Below are 14660 nucleotides of genomic sequence, written 5' to 3'. Positions count from 1 at the left end.
AAAGGAATCAAATAAAAAATTAATCAAGTCACTTTGATGAAGATTTAAAAATAAAGAACTTGATAGCACCCGAGGAGCTCTGAACCAGCAACTTTTGGCATGTAAGTACTACCTTACCCATTACGCTAAGCAACCAGACTGCGGTACATAACTTTTTTAAAGCTGTAGAGCATCGCATGAAATTCTCAAATTTTTTTCATCGATTACTCACAAACAAAGGCCCACCAGAGAGAATGAACCTTAACTTACACACCATAAAGATGGTTTTAGAAAGTCAATCCCACAGCTGGGGACCTCCCCTTGTTATGGAAGTTGCAGCATATACTTGACATAACATTATAAATGCTTCTATAGGATTTGCAACCACAGGATAGAATGACAATGTTAATGGCAGTGTGTCAATATGTAACTCAGTCACTCAAAAATTCTACTAAAGTGAATGCGTGCACAGGAATAATAATAATAATAATAAATAAATAAATTTAAAAAACTCCTTAATGCTGTAGTAGAGAAGGAAATCTGTACAATGCTCATTCACACACAAAGCCAGTAACATGAGAAAGAAAGGGTACAAGATGAGAGAAGAAAGTGAAGTATAGAGGGATGGGGTGGTGTAGAAATGAGTAAGTGAATAAATTACAGGATATGTTAATACCACAACTGATTTTAACCACTCCAAAAATGAATGCTTGATTGGTATCAATCACACAATAAAAAGATCAGTCACAATATCTAACAATATCAGCTCTTTATTGCTAACTGACACATTGGCATTAAGGTGATTTTAACACAGTAAACTACTATGATAATTTGAGGGATTTATTTCTGGCATTTCCATTAACATAAAAACATTTTGTTAATAAATCATAATACTTGTCACTATTATTTGTAAAGAACATCATGCCACAGGATTGAACTTCCAGAAACAAGGACTGAAGAAAAAAAAATGATAATGTCAGCTGACTTATATGGAGTCACTTATCCATAAAGTTCCTTCCTACTTTGCATAAAACAACAACCAACAAAGTTATTCATAAACCACTCCTAGCTGTAAACAGAAATAAAACTGAGGGTAACATTTCACAAATACTATGAGAAGCAATGCACAGTTGAGATAAATTCTACTGCTTGTCGGTACCACAAACTCCGTAAATACTCAAGAAATAAAATGTGAAGTTCTAGTTTGTGCAAATCTGCTTGCTTGCCACAATTTTTTATAACATTAACAGTGAGATTACAAAAATGTGCACTGCTATGTAGCTCGCTTAAGCAGGTATAAGGAAGTATATTACCTTATTTTACAATATTCGGGATAAAATTTAATACTCTGAAATGTCATTACAACTAAGAAATACTTAAAATACCTTTATCATAGCAGTACACAGCTGACAAGCATTACCTGAATTCTTTTCAAATTACCAATAAATACTGAACACAGCATTTACGGTGTCAACGAGATACCATCATTGAGAGTGATAAAGCAAATTTAAATTTCAAACAAAAACAATCACTGTACCTGCAATACAATCAAAGAAAGATGTAATTTACTTATTACTGCACACCATACCTATTACACTACAAAATTTAAAGAAAAAAAAAACACTACATAAAACCACAAATTCAACTTTAACTGTAATACAGATAATCTGACAGTGCAATGAAGAACAGTGAATCTCAGCTGTTTCTTCCCTTGGTATGAATTATTAAAATAGACTCGCTTCGAAATACTTTTTAACAGTTCACATCATACAAACACATACATGCAAAAAATGATACCCTTACAGAACAGGAAATTATAGAAAACCAATATAATTTTTCTTGTAATGCAGTTTACAAACGTGTGTAAGCAACTGTACACATGAAGAAATCTGGAAACTAGTGTTTTGTGGAAGAATGCAGGTGATCTTTTCTTTTTGCTGGGTTCTGTTTAATGATTCATACATTGTTTTTCACCTTGAACGACCGCTTAGTAATGAACTAAATGAAAATTGCATACAGTTTGTATATTCCTAAGATCAAAGAAATTTTGTTATTATACACACATTGCCTTTTGGCAACCATAATAAAATTGAATTCATGGTATGTTCACAAAATGAGCACCCTATGGTGATTGCTTATTAAAACTTGGCCAGACATCTGAAACAATACTCATTTCACGACACAAATGCCTCCCACATTCAAACTTATACGATAAAGGACTAATCTGCAACCACAAGAGTTCGGAATTCACTGTAAGAAATGCCACACACAGCAATATTTGTATCTCAACTGTCTTTCCAATACACATTTTATTTATGGAATAAATGACGTTTCTATTTCTTGATAAGGAACTCTGAAAGACTGCTACATTTCAAAAGGCCACTTTCAGGTACTACAGTATTATCTCAGTGAACTTGGAAAGACCATGTACAATATGGTCACATTTCAATACCACACTATTTGTTTTAAAAATATTTTGTTCATGCTATACTACTAACATCCACATTCAATGAATTTTAGACAATACCAATAATTTCCATATACATAAAGCCATATCTAAAACAGGAAGCCAAATACACTGGACGGATAAACATCTTTCGATGATCCAAGACTTCCCCACTAAGCAAAGTATCTATAGCAAATAACTGAAGCGTTTTAACCCATTGTACAAAATGCACTGAGTCCTTGAAATTTGACCCACTACCATAAAAAAAAGAGAGAGAAACGAAAATGTATTTCCATGGATATGCCATAATGGTACAATGGCTTTATTAAGTCGGAAGAATGAAAGAGGATTTGAAAATGGAATTAAATATTCAATCCCATCACTATATTAAATATTCATCAACCTTTTCACTTTTGCAGAATCTCATGAAATTTTCCCAAGACCTAAGGAGCATAAAAAGATCACACTCCTGTAACATTTCATTTCTGTACAACTGTTCCACGGTAACTGTGAAACTCCTTACACACCTACAGCACACCACAATGTTTGAACAACTAATCCTTCATGGCATATCAACACAGCAAACAAAGGAAACAATTACCTATATGACTGCTAACTCTAATTAACTACTTTTGTAACTGATACAGTCAACAAAAAGGAAGGTGGATTAATGATGTTAAGCTATTAACCATTACAAATCTTAAAATTTGACAACATATATTCTTGGATATGTAGTCATACATGTGAACATACAGTGTATGACTGCTGACGAAATCTTGATTACAAATGAAATTAAATGGTAGATGGTCATATTAGCTCTAAAAGAACAGAACAAATGTCAGTCGTTATACACTGTGTTTAAGCTTGCAAGCAATTACATGCATGTATGACATGAGGCTCTGACGAAGGCACTCTGCAGACTTCATAGCAGTCTGCAAGGAATTGATTTCTCATTTTCACATTGTGGGTGTTGCATTGCAACTACATTCCAAAAGCTCTGATTAAAATTTTTCACCCTCTATACACAGGGATTCTGTCCGAACTAAGACATCTTTTCATGGAGAAATAAAAACTAAAACAACATTTTACATAACTTGTGTGTGTGTGTGTGTGTGTGTGTGTGTGTGTGTGTGTGTGTGTGTTGAAAATCTCTTCTATTTCTAAAATAAAATATTTAAAACAGAAATTTCATTCGTCACCCAGCAGTTGCCCCTAATGCAAGAACCAACATTTTCATTTAATTATTACAACAAAGTAAAATCATTATAAAAGTTTTTCTATATTAAGCAGAGCAGTGAGACTTCATGTTTGTACCATACCAAGGGTAGAAATACAACGTTTATCAAAAATATACCACTGTTCACAAAAATCAAATTTGCTTTATTCTACTACACTTCCCAAAAACTTAACATTAGTTTGCACTTACAGTGATGGCAGCATGATCTAAATGACTAACAGAAAAAATAATAAAAGCTCTATCTTTCCCATTCTGGTTATTTGATTTATTTGCCCATGTTTCTTAATGACATTTCACAAACACAAATGGGTGTAATTTCAGTCAGTATATCAAACTATATAAATTATAAAATCCTAACAATAAAGATAAACTGCACAGGCAGAGATTACATTTTCAAATTAGAGGAATTTGTTACAAAGTCCACAGTACATTTAATCATTGATTTTTGCAATTTAAACTCAAAACTATTACATCGGCAAAAAATTTCAAGATATGAGCATTAGGTTAAGCTCATATTACTGAGTTAAAACTTCTCTAAATGTGTAATACTAATTCACAACTGAATTTGAAACGTCACCTTTTGCTTCACCCTCTGGGACAGTAACACACATCCACGAGGGCAGCTCTTGCCTAACCATCCCAGAAATTAGGGATAAAGACACAAATAATGCATAAATGGAAATCCTACAGACATGGAGGACTGATAACGCTGAAAGCATGTTGCAGCATGCTATTCCCAGTGCAATTTCTAAAATGTATTTGCTCACATTCATCTCAACACGAACAGAAAATTAAAATGTAAAGAGTGCAAAAACTTTTCCCCACACAATAAAATTTTCAAACAAACTGAAATGTGTAAGAATGTGTAAGTTGTTTCCTTCTCACTCATTCTTATAATGTGTGAATTATTATAAGAGTTTTTAAAACTCATAAAAAGAAACAAGCCATCTTGGCACTTCTACAAAAATTCTGTTTCATGTGTCATGACTTACATAAATTATGATTTGCTGTACCCTTGTTGGCAATACTTCAAAACAGAAGCTGGCATTGGTAACCATTCAATTTCCCATTCTTGTGATCCCTGACAGACTGTGGCACTGCACTTACCAAGCAGTAAACCTTGCCAGATCTGGATCAGTATTCAGGTTGTATTTCCGGGGGTCGGCTTCCGGTTCCGGTGGGTAGCGATTGCTCCAACAGCAGCAGTAGCAGCAGCAGCTTCTTTGCCTCTCCCACACATCGGCTGACAGCTCCCAGCTGTCTCTCTTGCACTTGCATGTTTGGATGTTCCACTCTACTACCGTCTCCGTCCGCCCCTCAATTGGGTTTGTGTCACTTCGTGCCGCTCCCGCGACGCTCCGCGAACCAGCCACCGCCCGCGTGCTCAATATGGCTGAAAGATCAACGACAAACAACATTCAATAAATTTCTATCACTACTGTGAAAAAGCTTTGAAGGCAGTATCTACTTTGTTCATTTAATTTACTAATGTGTTTTAGTAACAAGTGAGATCGTAATTTCCCCTGGCATATACAATGTTCAAATAAATTATGGGAATGCAGCCAAGTGAAGTCATCGGCGATGTCCCCTGGCTGGATTCCTGAACATTATTTGAACTTTTAATAACATGTTAAACTCTGTCAGTTCATTTGAATGTCTGAGACTTATTTAAAATTCTCCAATCAACCCTAGCTGCTGTCCTGCTCAACCTACATGTTTCTTTATTTGAACTGGGTCATTGCATGTGTTTAATCAACTACCAATGTATTCACAGTAGACAACTAACATTTATATTCACGTACTAGGTAAATTTGGAAACTTCATAACTTCTCTACTAAGAGGGCATTAGTCACAGAAGTATTTATCGAGTCAAACATTTGCCAAGCATTTATCAATGGTTAGCCTGCAGCAGTTAATGCAGTTTCAAATAAGAATTACACTTTTTTTTCTTCGTTTACTTCACATGCAAGAGACAACCATCCATCCCAACATGTTAACTCGGAATGAGGGATTCCTTTAAGCCTTAAGGCATTCTCCAAAATCCAAACTTTTTTTTAAAAAAATACAGTGAACATAGTTCACAAATGGAATATGAAGCTTTAAAGATGAATTTCATAACATAGCTGTTATGCTATGTCACAAAATATATCACAATGTCATGTGCTGGATAACCAATGAGGTAGTCTGGGCATATAGGAAAAAAAGGAAGGGAGTGGACAGGGTAGGGATTCACATACCTACCTGTGAGAACTGTCCTCCTTGTGAAGCGCCGCCAGTGAAAAAGGCTGAGCGGTCTCCTTGGTAGGTTGAATCCTGTGACAGGAGTCCATCCATTTGTGACTGGAATTCTCCCACCATGTAACTGTCCTGTGACAACTCAGGCTGGGAAAGTCCTGGCTGTGACAGGCTAAATCCAGGTTGCGACATTCCCTGAAAGTAATTCCAAAAACATGAACATAAACACTTTGTTTCAAAACAAACACAAAATAATAACAGTAACATTTATCGCTGAAATACTTCTAAGATTTATTTAGACACTGTAAATAAAACAACAGGTTGTATTATCAAAATTCATAAATAACTGACAAAATGAGATGTTTGTCAAAACTAAAACTATTAAGTAGTATGCATTTTCACCAAAATCTAACATTAGTTTTAATCAGACTTCAGTGAAGAACCGTACAAAAGCCATTTTAAATGGTCAACAATACTGTCTCACAAGACCACGTATAAATTTAAAATTATGATACCTGACAGAACAAATATTTGGTATGCTGGACAATGAAGAATGGTGCAGTGTAATTCATCTACTTCCAGCAAAATTATCATTTGGGTTTTCATAGCGTATTAAAGCACTGAAATGTATCTGTTACTATTTTGAGACATTTAAGCTTTTCATTTCAGTGTGTATTTCACTTGGCAAAGTTTAGTAGTCCACAGCACCCTTCCCCCCCCCCCCCCCTTCACCTGAGGAAGACTCAGTGTTGCTATCTGGACATTATGCAGATCAGCAATGTTTGACACATGCCAATTTCTCACCACCGACAGACTTAATAAAGTTGGGGTGTTACTCTTAAAGAAAAGCAGTGCACTAAGTTGTTCATTTTTTCTTGGATGTGGATTCACAGTCATAAAACTTTGTAATAACAAAAAGAGTAAATCTGAATTTGAGATTTTATAAATAAATAATTCTAACAGTTGAAGAGGACAATGATGTCTTTTAAAAGCATTCTGTTATGTTCCGATATTTTGCATCACATCAGCAATTCAAGCAACTGTAATATAAGCTTGTATGGTTCTAATTCATTTGCCACGTCACAAGAACAGCTGTGCTAAATAGTGTTGATCCTGACTTAAATGGCTTACCTGTCACTACTGAAACACTGGAGCAGTTTCGTTTCTAGAAACTAGTAGACAATATTTTAGCAAACTTTCGATCTAGATGAAAACCCAATATAGCCCTTCCCTGACTGTTTTCTCACTTATAGGAATAAATACTTATTTCATAATATTCTGGCACCACATGGTATCAAAGTATAAACATTATATACAACCAAAATATTATGCTTTTTGTGAAATTACTTAATATCTACAATTATTGTATCAATTTCTACTCCTGTTTTCTATCTGCAAACAGTTTTCAGTCAGTAAGATTTCATAGTTTTCATGTCTTAATACTGTTTACCTTTTAAAAACTCACCTGTGACATTCCTTGAGTTAGTGGTGCAGCTTGACTGTAAGATTGTGTTGCATCCTGACTCTGCCCTGCTTGATTAAGTCCAGTTTTTACAGAATTGCGTGTGTTCTTAACTTTGTTCCTTGTTGCTGCTCTGTTTCTCTGGTTTTGTCGTGCTGAGAGAGAGAGAGAGAGAAAAAAAAGGTTCAAATGGGCTTGTGTGTAATTTAACTATTTACAAGTGGTTACCACATTTTCACGATGGTGGTTTGATGATTTTTAACATTTACATAATGTTGATTACTATGTGTTTTCAGATGATCAGCTAAAAACAACAGCAAACTGCAAAATGTCACTCAGTTTGCATTAAATTCTGTGAACGAGACTAAACAAGGAACTGCTCATATGAAGTGCATCACTTCGTCACATGAAACACCTGAACATATTTTACAATCCTACTAATTAATGGACGATTTCTTTCAGTGTAACCAGCCTCAGGCTTAAGCCCATTGTCAGACAGCCAGGATTTTTCATACAAAGTTCACACTTTTGTAAATCCTCATGGCTGTCTGACTCGTTATGGCAAAATAATCATTCATTCAGAAAGTGCGGCTGGTTGCAGTCTTCGTCTTCAGTGATACTAACTAATAACTCCATTCTAGTAACACAATTTTTCACTGAATGTAGACATTCTGCATTTGGCTGTTAAAAATTTTTTATTTATTGCAATTCCTTTCAGAATGACAGTCGAAACTGCACCAAATAAAATACATTACGGTAGAAAGCAAGTAGCAGATCTGTGAAACTTAGAACATAAGGGCAATTTTTTGGGAATGATGAAACCCACTCAACAACAAAGTTGTGACAAGCTGGAACATGCTTCCCAGCAGTCTGAAGCCAAACACATGTGAAAGTATAAATCAACTCATTGTTCCGCACACACATGTGAAAATAAAAACAGAGTTCACAATATGCCCTGAATTACAACACTTGTGTAGTGAATGTGGTGGATGGATGAATGGAGGGATGGAGGGATTACGATGTCGGTAGAATGACGAAGATGTAAACATACATAGTGTGAGCTTGTAAACAAATAAAAAGAAGTCTGTAAATTAAAAATAGGTTCTATTTACATATGCAAGTACATGTACAACTTACCATCACTGACACATTGTATTGTGAAACTGAACTGATCTGCCTAGACACAGAAATGATCATCTTAAAATCATAAATAAAACTGGAAGTATATGTCCATAGACGTAAAGCAAGGGCGCGCGCAACCACACACACACACACACACACACACACAGATTTGTCATAATATGCATGTAATGTGTTAATGTGAATTTTCTCGTTTAAAGTAAGTGATAGCTAAATGCATAAGTACACATACACATATATCTAATAATAACTGACTCCTCATATAGAAAACATTAAGTTACCACCCAGTCACAACAAACAATGCCAACAGAAAACAAGTGTAAAAGAAAGTAAAAAATCTCAGATCTAGGTCGAAGGTACAGACCACAAACAGAAAACAGGCACACACAATCGCACAAGAGTGTGATACTCTGTAAGCAATGCACAAATGTGAACTTACTTAGGTAGGATAGAACAGGCGCCAATCGTTAAAAAGTAAGCCTAGTTGCGAAGACCAGTAGTGAACACATTTTAAATATACCTAAAATCATCATCTTCTTAGATGTTACTGAGGATGTCTAAGAACATTATATTTTTCATGTCAGTCTGTTTATTACAGGTATGATTTGGCTGGTCTTTAAACTACCAATAAATTTTCATATCTTCTACATTATCAAGCTGTCTTCCTTTCCTGCTTTGATGAAAAATTTCTAAGGAGCTTTCAGTATCATTCCATTTGTGTTTGGTCTTCTGAATATGGTTCCCAAATGAAGATTTGCAATTGTCACTGGTGTTAATGTATTCTCTAACCTTAATGGCAAAACATCTACCTGTTTGTTCTATATTGAGGTTTTTGCTTTCTCCACAATTAATATTATAAACAATGGAACAGGTGTAGTATGGTTTTTTCATGTTGGATGCTGTGTTGTTAAGTCTTACCCAGCACCTTTTAGTACTAAAGCTCATTGGTACTTTGGTGTCATGTAACCTGTCTAACTATTCAGACACTAACCCACTAAAGGGCAAAGACATGTATTTTGTTTTAACAACCTCTTCTTTCTGCGACACTGCACCAGTTGTGTTATACCTGTGTGATTTTTAAGTAAACTTTTATCCACCATCTGCACTTAATGCCATTGTTCACTGCCACATTTCTGAGGACCTCAAGTACATTTCCAATTTTTTTCTTCTCAAGGGGAAGTTTACATAGTTCCTGTATCACAGAATGAAATTTTAAGTTTTCTTTGATGTTATCATGACCTTTGACATTGATTTTCATACAGATTTATTCAAAAAGTGTGTCGTATTCCTGCTCAAAGTCAGCCTTGGAACAGAGCAGAAAACACATACTATACGCAAAGTTATTGATCATTTAACGTAGTGTTAGCGTGGTAAGCAAAATTTTCATTGTCGGTATGTGGGGTTATGGCCACCTGTTTTTTATGTTCACAGTTTTTGGAATGGTTGGAAAGCATGCAGTCACTCCCTCAATGATAAGCACAATCTGACGATAGTGACTAGTAGCAACCTTCTTTCTGCCCATTGCGTGTATTACAACAGCTTTAATTTACTTTCAGTCATTTACACAAATAAACACAACTTTTGAAGACGACCATCTCTATAATGGGCTATCATGAATCATAATTACTTCAATGTGAAATATGCCAGACTATATAGGCAAGTAGTCTTAGGATGGTACAACCTGATGTCAGATGTAAACATCCCTCCTCAAGATGCTCCATAACGTGACAATTTCCACCCTCTTCCTCACCCAGGACATACCTGAACTGAGTGACCTTGTTTATAACAAGCGGTAGATTCCATACTTATTGTTCTCTTTTTACAAAGATGGCCAACTTAAGTGTTCAACCAATATTGTGTTACAAGTTTTATTTACCATTATTTTATAATGATAATCATTAAGTCTCACATTAGAACGTGAGTGTCTTTTTTAATGTGGTTTCACAAAAGAATTTTGCTTCTGTGTTTCGTTTACACCTTTGGACACGATTGGAACTGTGATGGAAACGCTCACACATTTGTGTGTCCCAGCACTCAGCCACTGCTTCTGTGTGATTGATGCTTTCTATACGTGGAGAGACAAGTAGAGTTAACTGCTGTTAGAAAGAAATAAAACCAACTGTTTAAGATTTTTTAAATAGGCAAAATTTAAATTTTTTTTAAATTTCATATTCTGAACAATATAAAGAGAATGACAGTGTTATTCATTCATTTTCCCTTGTTGTGTTTCCTACGCTTTCCTGTATTTTACACTCTTTTGGGTCACTATGCTGAAAGAGTAAAAAGGAGGTTCCACTGTACGATGCTTTCATAGATCTGGATACTCTTGTGAAATGGAAAACAGTAATGTAATTCACTTGGTATGATTTGAAGCAAGTTATTTCACAGAACTAATGGTAGAAACTGCAATATATCAGGCTGAAGTCTGTTGGTTAGGGACTTGAAAAATGTGTGTTTGCACATGCAAATTCTGCCTCAAAATGTGAGAATACAAATGTACTTAAGTCCTATTTCATAGCATACTGCACCCACATGAATTATTTTATCAGACACATTTGGAAATACCTTTATTTTCTGCATATAAATATTGAAAAATAACCAAATTGTGGTTAGTGGCACAGCACACCATCTGGCCCAGGACCAGTTTTGAAACAGACTTTGCTAACGTGTTTGCAAAATAATTAGTGCACTTATACATGAATGAAACAATGTATGAGTGTACTTTTCTCTTGTGTGATGTCAAACACTGGGCAGTGGATTTGTCTCTATAACATACATACCCGGTATGGCAATGTAGTTGTGATAGCTAGCATCTTAGAACAAAGAACACGTACTTTTTCTACTAGTGAAGTTAGTACAGCAAATAGGACAATACTAGACTATGTCATCAACACCTGCATTGCTTTACATCATTACCTTTACAGAAGTTTCATTCCAAACATTGACTCGAAAGATTAAGTTACACGGCTCTGCTTTTTAGGCCACCAAAGACCATATTGAAACATATGAATGTTGTCTTTCAAGCTAATTTGAACTAACATTAAGGTCTCAGGTTTCCAGTCACGAGAGTTCCTCAAAATGGTGCAACATTTCGATGAGTGCCACTTCCCCCAACTTCTGAAGCTATTTCGAGGAGCTCCTCTGGTTGGAAAGCCAAGACCTTTACATTTATTTGAAGCAAATTCGACTACTAAAATTGCAGACTACTCCTAACATACCTATTTGTAAACTATACAAAGAATAGGGTAAAACACAATTTTTGAGTAATAAGAGTGCTGACAGGGTCTCAAATGTTTTTTGCTTCTTCTTTTGTTGGTTTTTACACAAATGATATCACTAAATCTGCTTGTCAGCATATTTATCAAATAGACATTAAACACCGACACTACCACAACTGAGTAATCACATTAGTACAGTACATTAACTAGGAATTAGTACAGTACACTAACTAGGAGTGAAGTGTATCAAGAACAAAACATGTTTCTGTACCTTGCAAAGCCTGCTGATGCTGGTTGTAAAAGCGTGGTGGAACATGTGCCATATTCATGAACATACCAACCGGTACTGGAATATTTGCTAGTGCAGCTTGAGCCCTTTCTGGGGATATATAACTTGCAGGATCATGAGTGCGGCTGTATAAGTCCATTGGTACACCATTTGCTGTAACATACAGAACTTACATAGCACTCTTACGTATATGTGAAACTGAGATTTATTGCTGTAGTTGTTAAACAGAAGACATACACAAGTTGTCATAGTGCTTGTGGCTGGAGCTGTTGTCCTACAACAATACTGTCGTTAATATGTTAAGAAAGAACCAATGTAATGAACTTACAAATGGACAGTTGCCTAGTTGACTCCAGGGAGGTAGTGGAAACACGTTCACACATTATTCACGTATTTCAAAATTTGCTCAATTATGATATAAGAAATTTTTGATGTCACAAGTGTTTATGGAAAAGGAGTTTGATTACAACTATGTTTAAGTAGGCAGTAGTAATAGTTCCCTACTGTTATTTTGAAGTGTTTTATCAGCAGGTGGAACGTCAGAGAGATAATGTGCTCACAAAGTCTTAGAAGAAGAGCTTCATGTCTATTTTCAGTGTGTTATATGACTGAAGGCTAGAAACTTAAAAAACGGGATTATATGTAAGTAGCTTGATCACAAATATGAAAGAAGTTTACAATTTTGTAAATGTTTATCATATGCATTGTAGTTAATTCTCTACGGCATAAATGTAGTCAATTTAAATAAAATCTATATTTGAATACTTTCAGAAAATTTAACAGAAGCAGTTGCTTGAATACATTTTTTGGAGAAAAATGGTGAATAGAACTTGTCTCAAAATTTCAGTTGGGGTGTGGGGTGGAACACTGATGATAAATATAAGAAATACATCCAAGTACAGATAGGTAAAATACATTGAATGATTAAATTTAAGTATCTTGGGCAAACTGTACCACAGAATGGACTAGAAAAATTAGCAATACATGTAAGAGATAATAAAATGGACAGAGCATATGGTTTAACAAAAATACCTACAAGAAGTGCATACATAGAAAAATAAAAACCAACGCTATAGCGCATTGACGTGACCAGAAAAAAATGCTTAACGATGAATTCTAAGGTGGACACAACAGAGGTACTTTAAAGACATTTCCTAGAAAATTAATGGGTGCAATAAAACAATAGATGGCTGCAAAATGAAACTAGCAAGGAAATCTATATAAAAGAAAGAGAAAATATCAGAAATAATGACGAAGAAAAATTTATCTTCTTTGGATGCGTTTTCCGAATGAACGCGAACACGCAAATAAAACAATATTTCCGCATTTCTGGAAAAAGAAATTGACAGCAGCTTGGATTACAAAAATAATGAAATAACTGGAAAGAAATGCCATCAAAGAATTGGAAATAATAGAAAGAAACATTTTTAAGAATAAAATATTACATTTAGAACACTTTCAAGGCAGAAAAATTTAGAAACTGGAAACAACATGAGAAGAAGAAATGTCCATGTTCTTATGTGATCCTCATTAGTCAACTAAAGATTAAAGAAATCTACACACCAGTTTCAGTAGTTGCATGAATATATACATGCAAATAATGGAGCAAGAATAAATTAATCTGGGAATCATGTACTAGGTAGAGATGGTATGACATTTTCTTTCTGACCCAACAAAGAACACCAAAACATTAAAACCATTACTTGCAAGCAATTGTTACTGACGAAATATCAAAGCACAGAAACATGTAGTAAACAACTGAAACTTGCACTGAAGAGGACATATTAATTTTTACTTTACAGAAAAATATGAGCACAAGGGTTGCCCAGAAAGTAATGCACCACATTCTTTTTTCTCAGCCTAAAACAATGCTCCGGAAGCAAAACGTTATGTATGTATCATTTGAAGTCTCCTGAGCACACGCACCAAGTTTCTGTCACTTCTGACCGATAGCGTAGTTGCAGGACAGTTTCAAAATAGCCTCTGTAGGTGACGTACATTACAAACAATATGCCATCATTGAATATCTCAATGCAGAGAAAGAAATTGTGGGAAGTATTCACTAACACTTGTGCAAAGTCTGTGGAGCATCTGTTGTTGGCAGCAGTACAGTTAATTGCTGGGTATGGACAGTGAGGTTATCAGAAAGCGGTTTGGCGGAGCTCCACGATTTGCAGCGGTCGGGGAGACCATCCATGGCTGTCACACCTGTCCCAACCCCCTCGCACTTCCACTTGTTTGGGCCATTAAAGGATGCCATTCGTGGAAGACATTTTGAGAACGATGAGGACGTGGTTCCCACAGTGAAGCTCTGGCTCCGCCACCAAGACAAGGATTGGTACCGACAGGGCACACATGCCCTTGTCTCGCACTGGAGGAAGGTTGTAGAATGGGATGGAGATTACGTGGAAAAGTAGGATGTGTAGATAAGATACCATTCTTTCGCGTGTGTAATTCTCATTACGTTCAGTAAAGAATTGTTGAAGAAAAAAAAATGTGGTGCACTACTTTCTGGGCAACCCTAATATTTAACTTATAGGACACAAAGAAAACTGATTTTATACCCCATCAGGAACTTATGGGAAGAGGAAGAGGAGGAAGGGGGCAGTTGATCTGTGAGGGGGGAGGGATTAGAACTATCAACCTGATCCTCT

General features: G+C 35.6%; 1 protein-coding gene across 1 annotated transcript in view; it reads right to left on the bottom strand.

Moving 5' to 3' along the window:
- Positions 1-723: 723 nt before the first annotated feature.
- LOC124621804 (regulator of nonsense transcripts 1) overlaps positions 724-14660 on the bottom strand; it is a 112987-nt gene continuing 99050 nt past the window's right edge. Inside the window, exons 15-18 of the mRNA XM_047147240.1 lie at positions 11989-12159; positions 7363-7514; positions 5904-6092; positions 724-5055 (exon numbers count right to left, since the gene is read on the bottom strand). Coding sequence (XP_047003196.1) covers positions 5047-5055; positions 5904-6092; positions 7363-7514; positions 11989-12159 — 521 coding nt within the window. The 3' untranslated portion in view covers positions 724-5046. The remainder of the gene's footprint in view (positions 5056-5903; positions 6093-7362; positions 7515-11988; positions 12160-14660) is intronic.

Source organism: Schistocerca americana, chromosome 7, assembly GCF_021461395.2.
Source record: "Schistocerca americana isolate TAMUIC-IGC-003095 chromosome 7, iqSchAmer2.1, whole genome shotgun sequence".
Lineage (NCBI taxonomy): Eukaryota > Metazoa > Arthropoda > Insecta > Orthoptera > Acrididae > Schistocerca > Schistocerca americana.
This window is presented reverse-complemented; position numbering and strand designations above follow the sequence as displayed.